At 47.3% G+C, this 21,762-nt stretch overlaps 1 protein-coding gene and 1 non-coding gene across 6 annotated transcripts in view; one reads left to right on the top strand and one right to left on the bottom strand.

The window, feature by feature from the left end:
- Positions 1-12,103, top strand: part of Rps6ka1 (ribosomal protein S6 kinase A1) — a 34,360-nt gene extending 22,257 nt beyond the window's left edge. For all 5 annotated transcript variants that reach the window (XM_015485459.2, XM_015485457.2, XM_048816043.1 and 2 more), the window contains 5 exons: positions 9,177-9,338; positions 9,534-9,610; positions 9,810-9,927; positions 10,667-10,804; positions 11,169-12,103. In XM_015485459.2, coding sequence (XP_015340945.1) covers positions 9,177-9,338; positions 9,534-9,610; positions 9,810-9,927; positions 10,667-10,804; positions 11,169-11,291 — 618 coding nt within the window. In that variant the 3' untranslated portion in view covers positions 11,292-12,103. The remainder of the gene's footprint in view (positions 1-9,176; positions 9,339-9,533; positions 9,611-9,809; positions 9,928-10,666; positions 10,805-11,168) is intronic.
- An 8,427-nt stretch (positions 12,104-20,530) lies between these two features.
- Positions 20,531-20,661, bottom strand: LOC125610477. Its single transcript, XR_007340493.1, has one exon. It is a non-coding gene; the product is annotated as a small nucleolar RNA SNORA63 (small nucleolar RNA).
- Positions 20,662-21,762: the final 1,101 nt, after the last annotated feature.

Here is a 21,762-nt window from a genome sequence, read left to right as displayed (position 1 = left end):
GCCAAGGCTTAACGTAGGGTGAGGTTTCCCTATATTACCTCAATTCACACCCCTGAGTTAGTTGTAGTTATTGGCCTGACTTTACAGGTAAGGTGACAAGTGTGAGGTCATTTGCCCAAGACCCCACAGCCAGAGAAGAGTGGAGCCAGGATGTCAGGCTGAGGAGTGGGGGTGGAAGCCACGGGGAAGAGTGGGCTTTGAGTTGGGAAGCAGCAGGGTCCCTGTAGGGAGGTGCAAAGCCTTCCAAGGGGTGAATTTGGCTGCGGACCAGTTGCTAAGACAGGAAATGGATGCAGGAGGAAATGCTGCTGGAAGCAGTGGGCGGAAGAGGTGTAGGGCCAGAGAGCAGAACGTGGCCTTTATTGCTGCACAAAGCAAGTAAACACTGCGTGGCTCTGGGCCAAGGCGCAGAGCGGAAGGTAGAGAAGTTCTGTATGACTGTGAGTTAACCGAGTTTCTCTTTGGATGGGGTGATGTTTTGGGGTACTTCTAATCAGTCTGTGAGATTAGGAATGTAGGCTCTGAGCTGAGTGAGATGGTGCACACCTGGAATCCAAGTGACTCGGGAGACTGAGGCAGGAGGATTGCAAGTTAGAGGCCAGTCTCAGTGACTTAGTCTCAAAAAAATGTCTATATAAAGGGCTAGGGATGTAGCCCAGAGGTAAAGTGCCCCTGGGTTTAATCCCTGGCACCAAGCAAGGAAAAAAAAGAATGTAACCTCTGAAATCCAATTGACTGTGCTGTGGTAATGGCTTCTCATCTTACTTGCGCATGTAGTTGGGAAAGCCATCTGGCCTCTCTGAGCCCTCGGTCTTCTGCAGACTTGTGGTAGCTGCCTTATCGTGGGGTGGTTGTGGGATGAAGCAAAGTACTTTTCTTGAGAGTGCGGCTTCCCACTCTCAGGGCTGGCTAGCAGTAAATGCCACATGTAAGCGGGGAGGCAGGACCCCAACACACACGCAGGACTAAGAAGAATAATGTAACCACCCGAGTGCTCGACACCCAAACTCAAGATTTGTCAAAACCAGCCCAGTGGAGCACACCTCCTAGCACTAGGGAGGCTGAGGCTGGGGGATTGCTGGAGTCCAGGGGTTCAAGACCAGCCTGGGCAACTAGCCCCAGTACTTAACATTTGCCACTTCTTTCTTTTCATCTCTCCCTCCCTCCCTTTCTCTTTTTCAGTGCAGGGCCTTGTACATTTTAGGCAAATTTCTACCACTGAGCCACCTCCCCAGCCCTCCTTTTTTTCTTTTTTGTTGCTGCTGAAGTATTTTTCTCAACTTTTTTGAGAAGAAAGATCAAATTTATAGAAAAGGTCAAAGAATAATATAATGAAATTCATTTTCCTCTAGATTTAGTGTATCTTTTTAAAAATTTTTTTATAGTTGTAAATGGACAAAATGCCTTTATTTGTTTAGGTTTTTGTTTTTTCTTTTTATATGGTGCTGAGGGTCGAACCCAGTGCCTCTACCACTGAGCAAGCGCTCTACCACTGAGCCATAACCTTTAATTTATTTTTATTTATTTTTTTGTACCTGGGGTTAAATCCAAGGGCGCTTAACCACTGAGCCACGTCCTCAGCCCACCTTTTTCTTTAATTTTTTTTTTTTTTAAGTTGTAGGTGGACACAATGCCTTTATTTAATTTATTTATTTTTATTGGTGCTAAGGATCAAACCCAGGGCCTCACATCTGCTAAGCAAGCGCTCTACCACTGAGCTACAGCCCCGGCTCCCCCAGCCCCTTTTTTATATTTTATTTAGAGACAGGGTCTCACTAAGTTGCTAAAGCTGGCTTTGAACTTGCAATCCTCCTAACTCAGCTTCCCTTAATATATGTATTTTGGAAAATGCATTTGAAAGGAAGTTACAGGCATTTTGACATTGACCTGCAAAGGCTTATAAAAGTCTTGCTTTTGCTTGATACTGGAACATTGAACCCAGGGATACTGTATCACTGAGTTAAACCTCCAGCCCTATAAGTAAAGTCTTTTAAAGCATGTTTTAGACTTCACATCATCTTAGTCATATATCTGTAATTTTTTATACCTTTATTTAATTTATTTATTTTTATGTGGTTCTGAGAATCAAACTCAGTTAGGCAAGTGCTCTACCACTGAGCCACAACCCCAGCCCATATATCTGTAATTTTAAAAACAGTGGACATTATTTTTCAACCAACTAACAAAATTAGCAGTGAGTTGTTTTCACATAAATTCACAAAAACATTTTCCCTCCTGTCCTTTCAAAAATGTCTTTTCATGATTGGGTATTATAATTGAAATCCTGATCTCTTTTCATGATTGGATATTATTGAAATCATAATCCCTGCAAAGTCCACACATTTATTTCATTTAGTTGTTCTATCCAAGTCTTCTTCTTTTTTTAATATTTATTTTTTAATTTTAGGTGGACATAGTATCTTATTTTACATTTATGTGGTGCTGAAGATCGAACCCAGTGCTTCATGCATGCTAGGCGAGCATTCCACCACTGAGCCATAACCCCATCCCAAAATTAAAGCACAAGGATTTTTTTTTTTTTTTTTTTTTGTGATGCTGGGGATTGAACCCAGGGCCTTGTGCGTGCAAGTCTTCTTTTTAAACTGAAGTAAAATCTGCATGAGGTAGATGTTCTGTGAACAATTTGATGAGTTTTGTTAAATGTGTATACCCATGTCACCTGCATAGTAAAAACTCCCTTTTGTAAGCCACTTACTTGCTGAAGAGATCAGTTGTTCTGTAGAATGTCCCACATTCTGAATAAGTCTTTTACTTCCTGGTGGCATCATTTATGTTATTTCTCTATTGCTCATATTTCCTGTAAACTGCAAGTTCCTCTAAAGCCTTTTTTTTTTTTAATTGCTGGAGATTGAACCCAGGACTGTGTCACACATGCTGGTCCAGTGCTCTACCACTGAGCCACACCCCCAGCCCTTTTGAATTTTATTTTGAGACAGAGTCTTGCTAAGTTCCCCAGGTTGGCCTCAAACTTGGGATCTTCATGCCTCGGTCTCCTGAGTTTCTGGAATTACAGCCGTGCGCCACCATACCCAGCTTGCTCCAGAGTCTTATTTAGATGTAGCTTCAAATTTTGGTGGGATGGGAGAAGTTCAGAAAGCCGGGATCTGGGATCCCAGAGAATCATGTAGAATACTTAACTATTATGAATCATTGACCTTCAAGGAATTCCAACTGTGTTTATCTTGGCCAGATCATGTCTATAGAGGACTAAGGAAAAGTCTAGAAAAGGGACCTATTGTGACCATGTTCGATCATTGGCACCTATTTCCATACATTGATTACTGGCAGGGGTGGGAATCGTGATATCATTGCAGGTGCACAGGGAAGGCTGTTCCTCCATTCAGACCTGGAGTCCAGATGCCATAGGACCTGAGTTGTGTTCAAGTGTTTATTCAAAACAAAAGAGTCATATGTCCCATTGGCACTTGTACACTAACTTCTCTTGTGCACAACTAAATATCTGCAGTTACCTAATAATACATTGGCCATTCTGCTACAAAACAATAATAACAGGATAGGGCAAAACAAAACAAAACAAAATCAGCAGGAGGCCACTCCATGAGGTGCAAGTGCTTTGAGCACATGACCTTGTGTTGCCCCCCATTATTCACGCCAGTTGATAACAGGCCTATCTCCTCGTTGTAGAGAGCCTCACGTAATGGCTTCCTCCTTTCAGGGTTTTTGAATCAATTATTTCACTAGGGTGTACAAAAATGGTGCTGTCTGACTAAGTGTGATTGATTAGCAGGAACTCTTTTATAAAAAGGAACTTTACCTCATTCTCAAAGCTTCAGTTTGGTTACCACATGTGCTTTTAATGGTCCTGTTTGAAGTGGCTTTGGTTTCTGAAATGGCCAATGCAAACAGACTAATGATCAAACATGTGAGATCAAAGAGTGAGTGTGTTTCCTTTTCCTGTTTTGTTGTCAAGTGAGTACTAGTTAAAGTTACCTCCAAGAGGGTTTAGGAGACAAAGCCACGGCAGTGAGTTACCAGTGGGTTGCCCGAAGCTCAGAGCAAGGAAGAGTTTTCTAGAGCAGGAGATGCCTCCAAAGGGAATCCCTTCCACAAGGCAGGTTCCAAGTATGAGGAACCACTTGAAGGAAATTGTATTTTTCCCAAAGCTAGGAGTTGACTTTAGGAAACTGCAATGTGTCTGGCCCTCTCCAAATATCAGAGACAACTGATGAGGAAATGGGCAGCTGTTCTTTATTTTATTTGTTTATTTTTATGTGGTGCTGAGCATCGAAACCAGTGTCTCACCCATGCTAGGCAAGTGCTCTGCCACTGAGCTACAGCCCCAGCCCCTGGGCAGCTGTTCTTATTGAAATATTTGGAGGGCATTCTCTGGGTTGATTTGGCATCTGGAGTAGCTGTGGTCTATAAGATGGGAATCCAACAGAAACTGAGGGATGGGAAAAGGTGACTGGGGCTCCAGATCCTCTGGGATCCCTATGTGTGTGTGGGGGGGGTCACTGGAGATTGAACTCAGGGGTGCTTGACCAGTAAGCCACATCCCCAGTCCTTCTTTTTGTTTTTGAGACAGGGTTTTGCTAAGTTGCCCAGGCTGACCTTGAACTTGCAATTCTCCTGCCTCAGCCTCCGGAGTTGCTGGGATTGCAGATGTGTGCTACTGTGCCCAGCAATGTTTTCCATCTTTTAAGTCGTCATTCTGATAAGTGTGGATGGTATCTCATTATGGCTCTAATTGACATTTCCCTGATGGCTGGTGAAGTTGACGCTTCTTCACATGCATATTGCCATTTGAATGCCCTCTTTCCTGAAATGGCTGATCCCATCTTCTGTCCATGTTTTAAAATTGGGTTGTCTGCTCCTTTCGTGTTATTTTATAGCCATTCTTTGTTTAATGTGTAAAGCCTATTAAAGTTCAGACTACTAGGCATGGTGGCACACGCCTGTAATCCTAGGAGCTCATGAGGCTGAGGCAGGAGAATGGCAAGTTCAAAGCCAGCTTCAGCAATTCAGAGAGCCCCTAAAGCAACTTAGAGAGACTCTGCCTCACAATAAAAAATAAAAATTGCTGGGATTGTGGCTCAGTGGTTAAGCACCCCAAGGCTCAATCCCCAGTACGAGAGAGAGAGAGAGAGAGAGAGAGAGAGAGAAAAGTCCCGAGAGAGAGAGAGAGAGAGAGAGAGAGAGAGAGAGAGAGAGAAAAGTCCCCAGACTCCATCTTGTCTGTTTCTATAAGGTCCCCATTATGCCAGGAACAGCCTTTGAGATGCAGATTCAATAGAGCCAACACCAGGCTTTGGCTCTGTCTTTAACCAGATGATTCACACAGAACAATTTGTCACGGGTGCCTGAATGCACATCTGCTGGGGATGCTGATGGTGATAAAGGTGCTGGGGCTGTCGGGCACAGTGGCACACACCTGTTATCTTTGTGACTCAGGAGGCTGGGGCAGGAGGATTCCAAGTTTGAGGCTAGCCTTGGCAACTTAGTAAGACCCTATCCCAAAATTAAACTTTAAAAGGGCTGGGAAGGTAGCTCAGCAGTGGAGTGTCCCTGGGGCTGCTCTTGGCAGTTCACGCCACTTGTCACGTTCTACAGGCCAGGCAGGGTTCTGAGCACTTTGCATATTAAACTCACTTAATTGTTACAAAAAAGGAACTGATGAAGAGTGTGTCATCGTGATCTTTATTTTACAAGTGAGAGGATTGAGGTTTAAGTAACTTGCCTGAAGCCTTACAGCTAATCTGAAGTCTGGGCTCTGAACTCATGCACAAGATTGGATGCTCTGGACAGCATGTCTTCTGATTTTGTTTTGTTTTGTTTTCCGTGCTAAGGATCAAACCCAGGGCCTCATGCATGCTAGACAGATGCTCTACTACTGAGCCACATCTCTAGCCCTTACCCAGGGATTTGATTACTATTATCATCCCCATTTTACAGTTGAGAAAAGTGAGGGCTAGAGAGGTGGACCACACAGCTATGGAGGGCAAATCCAAGACTCACACTCCAGCCTGCCCAACTCCTTCCTGTGACTGCCAGAGGTCATGGCCCGTTGACCTCTGGTTGCATTTAACCTATAAAAATATTTTGTTTGGCCAGCACGATATGGGATGACCTTTGTTTGGGGTTGGTTTGGTAAGGTGTAGTGATTTGGCTGCTTTTAAAAAACCAGGCTCTACGGTGACTGTCGACTGGCACCAAGAGCAGTTGTCCCTTTAGACTGCTATGGTTCCTACTCAGCCTGGCCTCCCTCATAGTCACCCAGCTTGCTGTGACTTCCTGTACCGTGAGATGGGAGACCGCATCATCTCCCTACTCCCCACCTGAGGGTCGGGTCGCAGAACCACCTGCAGGGCTTTTTCAAGCTGCCTCCCTGCCTCCCTGTTCTTCTCTTACCGCCATGATGAGACCTGGTGGAGTTTGTCATTTCTCTGTGTTGTTGGGGCGGGATAAGATCACAAACATCCATGTTCCTGTTTCCCAAAAGTGTTATCTGTGCTGCGCTCAATAGACCGTGGAATTACAGTCAGACCTGGGTCTTGCCTCTGCCTCTTACTATACAAGCAAGGCCATTCTCATCCCAGAGCCTCAGTTCCCTCCTCTGTAAAATGGAGTGGTGGATAGCCCCAGTGACATCATGATGAGGAACCCTCTTAAACCAGGAATATCACCTGTACAGGTGTCCCCAGCATCCCTGGCCTCTCAAGCATGGCTGGGCACTCTGGGGAAGACAGCCTGCATTCTCTGGGGGCCTGCACTGTGGTGTCATGTGACCGTGTTGGAAGGAGAAAGTCCAAGGGCCTCCTCCAGTGCTTGGATGCAACTCACAGTGTATCACCGGGGCCAGCCATCTGTCTGGCCCTTTTCCTCTGGAGGCGGGCTGTGCTGGGCCACATCTGTTCTCCAGTCTGCACTTCCCATGGGCACCTGCCAGAGTGCTTGGGGTTCAATTGGAACAATGAAGCCAACCAGTCTGCAGGACTCAACTAATGTCACCTGCAAGGTGACTGCATGTTTCAGAGGTGTGATTCCTTCATTCATTGCACAGAGCTCACTTAGCACTTGCTCTGTGCTGGTCCCTGGCTGGGTACTGCAAGGTGACTAGACATTCCACAGGCAGGCATGGTTAGGACTCCTGTGAACGGAGCCCAAGTGGCCTGAGCTCAGAGTGCCTGAGACAATGCGATGTGTGATGAGGCCAAGGCAGGCTGAGCCTCCCAGGGCAGTATCTTGCTGGTACTAGGGAGCCATTGAATGGTTTTGTTTTTTGGTATTGGGAATTGAACCCAGAGGCACTTAACCATGGAGCCAGATCCCCAGCTCTTTTATTTATTTATTTTTAAATTTTGAGATAGGGTCTTGCTAACTTGCTTGGGGCCTCTCTAAATTGCTGAGGCTAGCTTTGAACTTGCCTTCCTCCTGCCTCAGCCTCCTGAGTCACTGGGATTACAGGCGTTCGCCACCACACCAGGCCCATTGAAGGTTTCTGACATTCCCCAGGGAGTCCATTAGCTCATGGGAGGAGGAGCAGGAGGGTGAGAACATGATGTCTAGCATTTGGAATAGGTTGAGTTTGAGACTGTGGAACATCCAGCAGTTGCCTTCTGGTAGGAAACTGGATCTATGAGCCTGGACTCAGGAAAGTTCTGGGCCAGGGCTAGAGATCTGAGAATTGTAATTAAGTGGTAGAGGTTTGGCTATGAATACAACCATGCAGAGGGGGAGGAGCATGCAGAGTGGGGTGTTCAGGCCCCCTTGGGTTACAGAGGAGCACACGGGATCCAGGGGAAAGTCATTTGCTTATGGCCTCAGGGTAAGTGCTATCCAGTCATTCCTTCAACAGAGACGCATGGAGTACCTGCCCTGTACCAGGAGCTAGTGTGAGTGCTGGGATCAGTAGTAAGCTAAATGCTCATGGAGCTTACATTCCAGTGAGCAGACTCAGAAAATAAATGAAATATTATGTCCCATGGTGTTAAATGCTACTGTGTGACAAAAGCAGAGCAGAGTAAGAAGACTCAGGAATATTGGGTGGCCGGGGGCTGTTCTGTGGGGATGTTCAGGGGAAACCTTACTGATAAGAACAGAGACCTGAAGGGAAAAAGAGAATTAGCCAGGTAGATGGATGAGGGAAGAGTGTTCTAGAAAGAGGCAACTGCAGGTACAAAGGTCCTGAGGCAGGTGTGTGCTTGGCCTGTTGAAGAAGAGCAGAGAGACTGATGTGGCTGAAGCAGATACAGCAAGGGGGAGCCCGCAAAGAGTGCAAGAGACATGGGGGAGGGGCGGGGAGAGATCAGGGGGGCCATGTGGGCCATTATAAGGAGTTTTTCTTTTTTTTTTTTTAATTGCGACATACCTGTGTGTGTGTTACTGAGGGTTGACCCTAGGGGTGCTCTACCACTGAGCTGCAACCCCAGCCCTTTTTATTTTATGAGACAGGGTCTCATTAAGTTGCCCAGGCTGACCTTGAACTTGCAATCCTTTTGCCTCAGCCTCCCAAGTCTCTGGGATTACAGGCCTGCACTACTGGGCCTAGCTAGTCATTTTTCCTTTCAAAACAACCCCCCAGGTTGGCCTTGAACTCCTGGGCTCAAGGGATCCTCCAAGCAGTCAGGACTATAGCATGCCACCACACCTAGCGAGGACTTAAAAGGGAAAGGCGTGGAGGGTTTTGAGCTGGGATGACACGATCTGACGTACGTTTAACAGCATCGCTGCGGCGTCTATGATGAGACGCATTGTAGGGGGAAAGGCAGAAGCAGGGAGACCAGTTAGGAGGTGGCTGCCCTAATCCAAGGGGTAGGGGATGATGGTGGGGAACCAGAGCCCCGCCAGTCGAGGAGCTGAGAAATGACTGGGCTCTGGAAATATTCTAATGGCAGAGTCAACAGAGTTGACCTGTGGCTTTATTAAGGAATGTAAGAGGAAAAAGAAAAAGGACCCACACAACAGGAAGGATGTGACTATGTGAGGAGCAGATTTGAGAGGAGAACTACGGAGTTCAGTGTTGGGCAGGTTGAATTCCTGCCACCTTAGATGGTGCTCCATTGAGATTTCAAGCAGGCAGTAGTAGCACCAGGAGAAGGGCTCCTGTGTGGTAGCCCTTTTCCTTCTTCCTGGATTCTAGATTTTTCCCTAGCAGCCTCCCCATATGGAGGCTGACCCCAGACCTCTGCCCCTAGGTTGTGCACAGAGACCTCAAGCCCAGCAACATCCTGTACGTGGACGAGTCTGGGAACCCCGAGTGCCTGCGCATCTGTGACTTTGGCTTCGCCAAGCAGCTGCGGGCTGAGAATGGGCTCCTCATGACGCCTTGCTACACAGCCAACTTCGTGGCGCCCGAGGTGAGTGGGGATAGCAGGAGGCTTTGTGCCGCACCTAGAGGCCCACGCTGTCCAGGCCTACAGTGTCTATAGCCTTGACTCAGGGACCGAGGGCAGATCTAGCCACAGCGGGGACTCTTGTCCTGTCTTTTGGGGAGTGTGTGGCCACTTCCTACTGCCCCTCGGACTGACCACCCTCCCCTGCCTTCCTGCCAGGTGCTGAAGCGCCAGGGCTACGATGAAGGCTGTGACATCTGGAGCCTGGGCATTCTGCTGTACACCATGCTGGCGGGGTGAGTGCCCCGGCCGGGCCCTCCCCACTCCTGTCCTGGGATCAGCCTGGGCTGGTGCTTGTCTCAGGGGAGATCAGCTCTGCCTGGGGACAGGCCCTGCCTACGGGAGCTGCACCTTGAAGCATGCAGTCTGAGCAGGAGGGGCAGCCTCCCGTCTCCAGGGCAGAGGCTGTACCCAGCTGTGTGGGCTTTTCTCCAGATACACTCCATTTGCCAACGGACCCAGTGACACCCCAGAGGAGATCCTGACCCGGATCGGCAGTGGGAAGTTTACCCTCAGTGGGGGAAACTGGAACACGGTTTCGGAGACAGCCAAGGTGAGTCTTTAAGCTCTTGGAGGAGGGGCAGGGTCCATCCCAGGGATTTTCGTAGGCAGACTGGCCCTTTTTTTGGGTAACTTGGTGACTGATCATTCATGGTCCTTTCCCGTGTGGGGGACAGAGGACTGCACAATCCCAGCCCCTCTCTTCTGGAAGCTCAGTGGAGGGGAGCTGTAGGGCTGCAGGCCTCCCCGGGGGTCCAGACACAGAGCAGAAGCAGAGCAACTGCCCATGGAGAGGACCTTCCCAAAGAGGGAAGAGTTTTCAGTATTGGTGACAGTTCCTATCACTGGGAGCCTCTGTGCGAACAGAGTTGAGCCCTTCATAAGCAGCACCACTTCCAGCAGCCTGTGTGGCAGTGTTGTTGCCCCCATTTCTCAGAGGGGACATTGAGGCTCGGGGAGTTGAAGTGACTTGCCCAGGGCCCTCAGCTGATGAGAGGAAGAGCCAGGTTCTCACCGGAGTCTGCCCGGCCTCAGCCCTTAGGCTCTTGCCCCTTTCCACCATGGAAGGCAAGCGGGCTCCTGGAAGTGCACGGAGAGCAGAGGCCCCCAGAGGGGAACGCCCTGGCTGCGCCTGGGGAAGCTGTGGCTTGTGGAGAAAGGATCGCAGGGCAGGGGCAAGGGTTCAGGTGGGAGATGGTCAGTGCAATTGTCTTCCCCTTCCCCATCTGCGGGACACAGATGATTTCTCCCCTGCTGCCCCTCACACCTCCCCCTTGCCCCTGTGCCGCTAGGACCTGGTGTCCAAGATGCTGCATGTGGACCCCCACCAGCGTCTCACAGCCAAGCAGGTCCTGCAGCACCCATGGATCACCCAGAAAGATAAGCTTCCCCAGAGCCAGCTGTCCCACCAGGATCTGCAGCTTGTGAAGGTATGCCAACCCAGCCGCTGGCAGCCGCAGGGTGGCAGGTTACCCAGGCCAGGGTGTCATGTGCAAGGACTTGGGGTAGTGGAACTAGGAGATCCCATGTCTGTGCCCAGGACCAGGAGGTGGGACAGAGGAAATGAGACAGTCCTGTTTTCAGGGGCTCTAGTCTTCTGGCGGACACAACTACCAACCTCTGAAGCCTCCATTCTGATGGAGGAGGCAGGAGCAATGACCATGAAGGACCACCAAGGCTGGAAATAGTGGGCTGGGTGGGCTGTGGGGCTCTGGGAGGGGCTGGCCTGACCTGGGGCAGTGTCCCTCCCCTGCTCACCTCCTCACTGGCCATCTGACTTACCTCCTCTCCCAGGGAGCCATGGCAGCCACGTACTCTGCGCTCAACAGCTCCAAGCCCACCCCCCAGCTAAAGCCGATCGAGTCATCTATCCTGGCCCAGCGGCGGGTGAGGAAGCTGCCATCCACCACTCTGTGAGGGGCCTGGCGCCCAGGCCGCAGGGCGGTGCTAGCTTGATGGAGGCAGCATCCTTCCCAGAGGGAGCAGCCTGAGTCACGGGGCCAGAGCAAGTTGGAGCCTCGAGGGGTCCGGGAAGCAGCCAGCCCAGATCACCCCTGGTGAGGGTGTGAGAAGTGCCTTCTCCTTCCCCAGGACAGACTCTTCCGGCTTAGGCTCTGCTGGTGGAAATCAGTTCACTGTACAAACTCTGACCTTTTTTAAGGAAAATAATGGCGTCAACCCCCGTGGAGTTTTACAAGATCCATTTGCCTTTCTGGGAGCAGAAATAGCCAGTCAACCCCAGAAGGGGCACTGCGTCATGCTGGGGCTCTCTGAGGCTGAGACTCCTGGAGCAGCTTCGGGGTCCTACCCTGGGGGCCCCACAATCGGTTATCTGGAGCCATTGGCAGATCCCCCACGGCAGCCTGGCATCGCCTTGCAGAGCCACTGACTGTTAAGCAGAACTCCCTCTCTCCCCAGCCAGCTCCTCCTCCAGCCTCTTCTGCCAGGGGTATAGAACCACTTTCGGCTAGAGCTGCTGGCTCCAGGCTCCAGGCACCAGCATCCGCATCAGCCCACCCATGGGCCCCTGCGTTCAGGTTGGGCCGCCCCAGGGAGAGGACGTGGAGAGCACTTTTCGGCAGATTTCTGTTGAGTCTGGTACTGGACAGAGGTCACGGAGGCCAGGGGTGCAGGCCACAGGGGCAGGGGCTTTTTTCATTTCTTCCTCAGCTGGTAACTCAGGGTTCATCTGTCCATGGCCTTTCTAATAAACTTACAATCAAATCGAAGCACGCTCTTCTCCACTTCTCATCTCTGAATTTGCCCTCTCTCTGCTATGGGTTGTCAAGGGCTTTGGCAGGGACAAGAAATGGGCCAGGGCCTGGTACGATGGTCCACACCTATAATCCCAGCATCTCCGAGGCTGAGGCAGGATGATCATAAGTGTAAAAATATTTACCACCAGTGACGGGTGTCAGATTCTGTGCTTGGGCCTTACATGCACATTCCATTTACTCTTTTTTTTTTAATACCTTTATTTTTTTAATTTTATTTTTATGTGGTGCTGAAGATGTGTGCTAGGCAAGTGCTCTACCATGGAGCTACAACCCCAGCCCCCATATCCCATTTAATCTTACCAAACCTATGAAGTAGATGTTACTATGCTATTATCTGTATTTTATAGATGGGCAAATGAGCTCAGAGAGGGGCATGATATTTCCTCATGCAATAAATATTTTCTGAGCACCTGTTATGGCCCTGCTGCAGATGCTGGTGAGCCAGGAGAGAATAAGTCGTAGATCTAAGTAGGGGACGGGGACAGTTTGCAAACCTAGGTCAGCCACTCAGAAGACATGTGGAGAGTTAAATTGGATGAGACTGGGTCAGGGAAGGCCACTCTGGGAAAGTGACCCAGAAACTGAGATCTGAATGAAGAGCAGGAGGCAGAGTTAGGACAGAGGCCCCAAGAGGGAAACAGGCAGGGTATGCTCAGTGTCCCAAGAGGAGCTGATGTAGCTGTGACCTCAGAGCCAGGAGTTTGCACAAGATGAGGTTGGGACGTGGAGGCAGGGAGAAATGCAAGCTATTAAAAGAATTTAGGGACTGGGAGTGTAGTTCAGTGGTAGAGCCCTTGCTTAGTAGGTATGAGGCCCTGGCTTCCGTCCCTAGCACTGGGCATGGGATACACACACACACACACACACATACACACACACTTTTAGCTCATAGTTCTAGAGGCTTAGAAAGTCCGAGAGCCTGGCCCTAGCGCCTGGTGAGGGCTGCTTGCTGTATCACATGGCAGAGGGCATCACGCAGCAAGACTGGGCAAGAGCATTAGGTTGGGCCTTTCTTCCACTTCTTATAAAGCCACTAATGTCATCTTGGTTTCCTGCCCTCATGACCTCATCTCATCCTAGTTACCTTTCAAAGTGCCCACCTCCAAATATCATTAGCATATGAAAGGGGGGCACTCAAACTACAGCACCAGATGTCCCCAAGTTCCAGAGTCACTATTCCCTTTAATGCCCAAATAACAATCTCTCGGCTCCTGCCCACAAAATACCCACCTACTAAGCCGGTGCTCACCTTGTGGAGCGCCAAGTGCTGTATTTCATGACACCCTCATGTGAACAAGATACGGTCAATCCTATTTCACACGCAGGAAGAAATTTGAGGCTTGGAGATTAACTTGCCCAGGGACAGAGCAACATGGCAGAAGAGAACTCACATTGGAGGTCTGAGATCTGAGAGTCACCATTCAGGGGTGCAGCCCCACCTCTCTGCTTGTGAGACTGCCCAAGACCTACTTGTGTGTTCCACAGAGCTGTCTGTTTACCACCCTACCCTCAGCCAACCATGTGGTCATAAATTTCCTATACAATTGGGGGTCTGGTCTCAATTACAGAATCCCAATGGCTCCAGAGGCTGAGGCAGGTGGATCTCAAGTTTGAAGCCAGCCTCAGAAACTTAGCAAGGCACTAAGCAACTTAGCAAGATCCTGTCTCAAAACATAAAAAAGGCTGGGATGTGGTTCTGCGATAAAGTGCCCCTGGGTTCAATCCCCAGAACAAAAATAAGAAGAAGAAAGTCCCAGCCAGGTGCAGTGGTACAAGCCTGTAATCCTAGCAACTTGGGAGGCTGAGGCAGGAGGATCCTGAGTTCAAAGTCAGCCTCAGCAACTTAGTGAGGCTCTGTCTCTAAATAAAATATTTTTAAAAGGGCTGGGAATGTAGCTCAGTGGTTAAGCACCCCTGGGTTCAATCCTCATTACAAAAAAAAAAGTTCTAATTCCAGTTGGGTGTGGTGGCACACACCTATAACCAGAGACTCTGGATCCTGAGGCAGAAGGATCTCAAGTTTGAGGCCAACCTGAGCAACTTAAGGAGACCCTGTCTCAAAATATTTGGATATAGTTCAGTGGTACACGCCTGTCATCCCGACTACTTGGGAGAATCTGAAGCTGCTAACAATGGAAAACAAGCTGGGAGATTTGGGGAGTTTCCTACAGTCTCAAAAAGTAGAGTTCCCCATCAGCTGGACTGCACATCAGGGAACTAATGGCATGTCAAGGGCTTGGAGGGGATTCCTCTTCCCACAGGGGGGCGTTTGAGGGGCTGACATAATTCCCTGTGGGCCAGCGACTCGGATTCCCAATCGTCCACACAGACAGCAGCGTCCCTGGGTGTTTCTTGCATTTTACTCTCTTGTCTTCATGTTTTGCAGGATGATTTTGGAGACAGGTACCCTCAGAAAAAAGGCTGGTTTCCTATGTAGGTTATATAAGCAAACATTTAGCAATAGGGTTGACACATGGATTTAATTCTCTCACTCAGCCTGTAATTTAAGACCACCGAATAACGTACCAGACTGTGACTTGTTTAATGGCTGTCATAGGCACAATGGGTTAAATTCCTGTTTACGCTGGGCAGAGCACAGATGTCATCCCTAATATTCAAAGCAATCTCATGAGGTAGGTATTATCATTTCCATTTTACAACAAGGAAACTGAAGCTGAGGGACGAACGAGCCACAGTCCCCAAGGAAGTGGCTGAGCCCAGGTCTATCTGGCTCCGAACTCATACATGTCCCACTATCCAACCCTGCTGCACAGGATAAATTTCATCTCACAGTGACTCATAAAAATCTCACATTCAGAAGGGCCTTAAAGGCCCAGACCCAACCTCCGCCCACTACAGAAATCCTCCATAAATGGTTATCCAGTTTCTGTTTGAATCCTGCCAGCAACGGAGACTCCACCACATCACAAGGCAGCCCCCGCATGGTTGGAAAGTTCCTCACTTTGAATGAGGTCTGAGCAGCTTCCGTCTGTTGGGGGGTGTGGGGGTTCCCAGTAACTCCTGGGCACTCAAGGGAGAAATGACTCATTAGCAAGAGGGAAATCTCTGTGTGTCCCACCCCCAGAGACGGTAGCCTCTAGTGGCAGGCAAAAGAGGTGGCAATGAGCCTGTCCAAGCAGAGAAACCCCAAGAGGTGAGTGCAAGAACCTGTGGTCCATCACCCCGGGACATCTGCAGAGGCGCCCCTCACCCCATGTCCTCCTGCCTCTGCCCCCACCCAGCTCATCTGCGAAGGCAGCAGCAGGTGGCCACGGAGGGTAGTGGGCTCGGAGTCAGTGGGACCTGCCATCCCTCGCTGCTCTGACATTTCCTAAGTGTCCCACAGAGCTACTGCAGGCCCTGATGGAGAGCCTGGGTGACAAGCCAACAGCAGCAGGAAGTGGGAAGACCCCAGAGTGGTGGCTGAGAGCAGATGTGGGGTCAGTTGTACCTTTTTTTCTTGAAGTCTGAGTATCCTGGCCTACAGTGCAGCTTTGGGCACTTGCCTGCAGACCTGGGCAAGCCATTTAACCCCTCTGCCTCAATTTCCCCACCTTTAAAGTGGGACTTAGGAGTAGTGCCTACTTCTTGGTGCAGGTGAAACGACGTGAGCATGAGAAGCTCATCGCTTGGGACCTAGTACATACTTCACCCCTGGCTGCACCCACCTCCCCCAGCACAGACTCCATCCTCCCAGCTCTCACAGCCTGGAGAGACCCAGCTTAACCGGCATCCTCCTCCAAGGAGAAGAGGGAGCTTCTCATAAAGCCTGTCTCTTTCCCCCTCCTGCCCCCCGAACCTCTCTCTGAGTTATAGCTCATACTTGTGATTCAGTCTGAGACTTCTTTTTTTAGGTAATTTCTTCTGTTTCTCGTCCCTCCAGGGCTGTGGGCTGATTGAGAAATGGAGGGTGGATGACACATGCCTGACCTGGGCACCAGGACTGAAGCTGGGGCGGGCCTGAGTCACCCATTCATTTGTAGAATCTCAGGAGGGCTGGCCTGGGGCCACGTCACTCCTCTTGCCATCACGGAGCTTTACAGTTCTAGGCCCTTGGCATGGGCTTCACGGAGCATCTGACAGGGTGAGAGTCTCAGCTCAGGAGGGAGTAGAGGGTTGGGTGAGGAGGCACAACAAGGTCAGACGCCAATGTCAGCCGTCACGGCTATGTGTTCCGGGCAAGTCATCTGACCTCTCGAAGCCTCATTATGCCTCATCTGCAAACCATCTTCAGAAGGCTGCGGAGGGGCTTAAAAAAGAATTAATCAGCCAGACATGGTGACGCACAACTGTTATCCCAGTTACTTGGGAAACTGAGGCAAAAGGATGACAAGTTCAAGACCAGCCCAAGGCAACTTAGGAAGACCCCTGTCTGCAAGGGACTGGGGATGTTGTACAATGGTAGAGTACCCCTTGTTCCGTCAATAGTGCCAAAGAACAAGCCAACTAACTAGAAATTATTATTTCCATTCATATATGGGAAAATGGAATAGCAGACAATATAAATCAAATGAAGGTCAAAGAATTTAAAGCCTTAAATCAATAGTTTATTGGGTGCCAAGCACCATAATAAATGTTTTGCCAGTATCAGGGGTGTGAAAGTTTTGATTGTACTCATTTTCCTTAAGAGGTTAAATTATCTACTCAAGTTCGCTCTGTTAGAAAATGGGAGAGCTGATACCAGCATTGCACCTGGCATGAAAATTCATGCTTACATCTTATTTTTATTTTTAAAAATATGTTTTTGGGGGGCTGGGGATGTGGCTCAAGCAGTAGTGCTCTTGCCTGGCATGTGTGTGGTCCGGGTTCGAACCTCAGCACCACATACAAACAAAGATGTTGTGTCTGCTGAAAACTAAAAAAATAAATAAAGGTTTAAAAAAATGTTTTTGGCTATAAATAGACACAATACCTTTATTTATTTGTATTTATGTGGTACTGAGGATCGAAATCAGTGCCTCACACATGCTAGGCGATCACTCCACCAACAGCCCTACATCTTATTTTTAGAGTATGATCTGAGGCAAACCACTAAAGAGCTGTGAGCGTTAGTTTTGTTTGTTCTTTAGCATTAAGTTTTTTAACAATATGAGGATAATCACATTATTTCCCCATATTCTTTTGGTGTTTTCTTTTCTTCTTCTTCTTCTTTTGATACGGGGGATTGAATCCAGGAGCGTTTTATCCCTGAACTACATCCACAGCCCCTCCCCTTTTTAAAAATATGTTGTTTTTTGTAGATGGACAAAATACCTTTACTTTATTTAAATGTGGTGCTGAGGATCGAACCCAAGGCCTCACATGTGTGAGGCAAGCACTCGACCACTGAGCCACAACCCAGTCCCCATTCACAGCTATTTTTGTATTTAATTTTGTGACAGGGTCTTGTTGAGGTGTCCAGGCTGGCCTCAGATTTGCCATTCTCCTGCCTCAAACTCACAAGGCACTGGTGTTATGGCCACCAGGCCTGGCCTGTGGTGGCGTTTGTTTGTTTTGTGGTTGGAGATGGAACCCAAGGCCTTATGTGTGGTAGGCAAGCCCTCTACCACTGAGCTGGATTCCCAGCTCCAGATTGGGTTTTGTTTGTTTTTTGGTACCTGGGATTGAACCCAGGGGTGTTCAACCACTGAGCCACATCCCCAGCACTTTATATTTTTTTATTTTGAAATAGGGTCTAGCTAAATTGTTTGTGGCCTCACTAAATTGCTAAGTCTGGCCTTGAACTTGTGATCCTCCTGCCTCAGCCTGGGATTACAGGCGTGCACCACCATGTCTAGGCCCCAGATTGTTTTAAAGATATGAAAGGAATCTGTAAACCTTTAAAGCACTTTGCACATGTATTATTTAACAAAAAAAAAAAAAAAAAAAAACACCTCATCACCAATTATGTGCAAAGCAATAAGTCCTGGGAGGACACATAGAATAATAATTTCTTAAGTGGTTTTAGAGGCAAGGTTAAATATAAATACAAATAAGGAACACAGGTAGAAAGGAATCCCAACCTCATAACTGGATGGGGCTCTGGAATCATTCAGATCCAGATTTCTAAACCTTGGCTCTACCACCCTCTAGCTATGTGACTTTGAGCAGACTAACCAACTTTTCTGAACCTCACTCTTTTTCTCTATCCATGCCTGCTTTGAAGGGGTGGTGTGGAGGATTTGTTGAGTTAATAAAGTAAAGTGCCTAGCACCATTTGGAGCACAAAGCAGATGTTCAGACAATGGTAATTATTTCACTACTAAGCGCTGTGAGCCCTTCTGATTGTGTACCCTCTGAGTCAGTTTCCTCTCCTTCCTGGGCACTCACCTGGACTTCCATGTTCCTTTGTTGACAGATGTGGCCATGTGGGTGAGCCATAGCCAACAGGGTGTGAGCAGTTATAATTTGTCCACAAAATCCTCCCAAGCAGAATTTCCAATGCTTTCTCCCTTCCTCCTTTGACAAATGTGATCCCTTTAAAAGTCACAGTGACCAGGCATGGTGGCCCATGGCGGTAATCCCAGTGGCTGGGCTCGGGAGGCTGAAGCAGTAGGATCAAGAGTTCAAAGCCAGCCTCAGCAATGGTGAGGCGCTAAGCGACTCAGGGAGACCCTGTCTCTAAATAAAATACAAAATAGGGTTGGGGATGTCGCTCAGTGGTTGAGTGCCCCTGGGTCCAATCTCAGGTACCAAAAACAAAACAAAACAAAACAAAAAAATCATGTTGGAGTAGGCAGAGCCGAGTAGAGGAAGGAGTTGAATTGGTACTTAGAAGAAAGCCACTTGTCAATCAGAGACATATGAAAGTGCCAGCTGCTGCACATCCTCACCAACATTTGGTGTTACAGTCTATCTAAACCATAGCTAGCCTGGTGGATGTGTGCAGATATCTCGTTGTGGTTTTTAATTTGCATTCCCCGATGACAAATAAAGTTGAGCATCCTTTCATATCCTGATCGATTGTTCGTATATCTTTGGAGAAGAATCTGTACACATTTCTTCTTTTTCTGGTGGTACTGGGGATTGGACCCAGGCACATTCTACCACTGAACTACACCCCCAGCCCTTTTTGTTATTTTTACTCTGAGACAGGGTGGTATAAATTGTTCAGACTGGCCTCAAATTTTCAATCTTCCTGTCTCAGCCTCCCATGTTGCTGGGAATACAGACCTGTGCCACCATAGTTCACTCTTTTGCCATTTTTTTTTTTTTTACCACTGAAGTACATGACTAGTCCCTTCTATTTTTTTTTTTTTTTTTTTTACTTTGAGACAGGTTCTTGTTAACTTGCTGAAGCTCATCTCAAATTTGTGATTATTTTGTTTCAGCCTCCAGAGTTGCTGGGATTACAGGCGTGCACTATTGTGCCCAGTCCTACATTTGTTGTTGTTTTAATATTTTTAGCTGTATATGAATGCAATACCTTTATTTATTTACTAATTAAATACTTTATTGAATAAATACAATACCAAACAAAATACATTCAAATGCTTTCTTAAAAAATTTGTTTTAAAGCCTTTCTATTCAGGCTAATGATAAACACAATAAAGGCAGATATGCTAGTTTAACATAATTGGCTGATTTTATACAGGACTTATATGTTTTAGTCCACAAGTATATGATTAAATGATAGCAAACATCTATACAACCATTTCTACAGAACTAGGAAATAAATTTCTAGAAATCTAGAAATATTTTACAGACCTCATCTCTTATGCCCACCCCAACAGTCTAACCTTAAAGGGGATAAAGCCAGTGACTTTCCTCACAAGAGCTCACAACTAATGTCACTTTGCTATCAAAATCTATATTTCTGATCCGTTATGAGCATTTTTGAGACAAGATTCAAATATTCCCAAAGAAGCACAATGCACGTTGTAATGGCCTATTCAGCAACAGCAGCACTGAATTCAAATATATCTCATCCCAGGAATTAAATAAGGTCAGCCACTGTACTATTGTAGAAAGACTCCGTGTCACAAAGAATCCTCTTGTCTTCTTCAGTAACAAAGTTTGTAGCCACACCTTTCCTCCTAAATCGACCCCCTCTGCCAATTTGGCTCTTTATTCAAACAGTGTGCTGTTTTGCTTATGATTCTGTCTCCTAAGTTACATCAACGCCATTTCTGAGCACCATCTCATCACCAACTGCTGCCAGCGACTCCTGTGAATATAGTTTTCACGATTGGTGGGTAGATCATAGTTTATAAGCAAAGACACTTGTTGGACATTAATCCCACAAGCCAACAAGTCAGTAGTGATCAGAACTCAGCTTGACCCCGATTGGAATTCCCTCATGATAACATCTCTCTCTTTCTGGTCCATGTCACCACGCTGCAAAGGAAAAAAACCTTAATTCAAGAATCACCAGTCAGGTCAACATTTAATTTTATGAATGTGTATGAGACCAAGCATCCTTGGCTCTATAAGGGTATAGCAGACAGGTACAGGTAAGAAACAACTTTATTTTGAGCAGGGGAAACGACAACACAGCACTTACCAGCTGTATTGTAGTCTGAATCCTGATTATACCTTTATTTATTTTTTATGTGGTGCTGAGGATCAAACCCAGTTCCGTGTGCTTGGCAAATGCTCTACCACTGAGCTACAACCCAGACCTCCTGCATTGGAAGGGGCTGAGTATGGTTTCTCAGTTGTTTCTGTAAATATCCTTGCAAAAATGATAATGGTATTTCTAGAAGTCACTACAAGAGAGAAAGGGAATTGAATCTTGTGGCTTGTGAGGACAATTCAATAACATTTCTGATCTAATAACAATATTGATACTGAAGCAACCAGCCCCTCTCGGCATGTCACATCCAGGTCTTGTAAGAGTGGCTCAATGCCAGCGTCTGATTGTTCTGAGTCTTTGTGGTTGCACACTACGGTGAACATGTGAACAAAAGGACTTAGCCTTTTGGAGCATAAACCAATTTATAAGTAGCAATAGCAATAAAATAATAATAATAGTCAGCCTTTATTAGTGCACAGGTTGAGTCAGGCACGATTCTAAGTGATTTTCACTAACCTATCCTACGTGATAGGTATTATTTCCCCACTTTATTATTTTTATTTATTTATTTATGTTTTTATTTCCCCATTTTAAAGGTAAGAAAACTGAGGTCTAGAGGTGAGGAAACTTGCCAAAGATCACACAGTTGTAGAGTGATTTATGGTTAATCTAAGGGAACCTCTTAGTAGGAGAAAAGAGAGAGGGGCTAATGACATTTTTATCTCTTACCTGCTTTTGCCACTCAATCTAAAAGTTGTAGAAAGTGGCAAATGAATCCACCAGATAAGTAGATAAACACCAAAAATCAGAGTTCCCCCAAATGATTTTACCTTAGTCTGCCTCTCTTGCAGTGTTCACAAAGAGAAAGACATTGAATTTAGCGTTCAAGAGGTATTGAGAATGTATGAAAAAGACACACCTTAGGGCTGGGGTTGTGGCTTGGTGGCAGAGCGCTTGCCTCGCATAAGTGAGGCACTGGGTTCCATCCTCAGCACCACATAAAAATAAATAAACAAAATAAAATATTGTGTCCATGAAAAAAAAAAAAGACACATCTTAGAATAAAAAAGAGTAGGTTTAAACTGTTAATCCTTATAATAGCTGTGTGACCCAGGAG

This window comes from Marmota marmota, unplaced genomic scaffold, assembly GCF_001458135.2.
Source record: "Marmota marmota marmota unplaced genomic scaffold, marMar, whole genome shotgun sequence".
In the NCBI taxonomy this organism is placed as follows: Eukaryota; Metazoa; Chordata; class Mammalia; order Rodentia; family Sciuridae; genus Marmota; species Marmota marmota.
The sequence above is the reverse complement of the archived record's forward strand: the minus strand, read 5'-3'. Positions and strand labels throughout refer to the sequence as shown.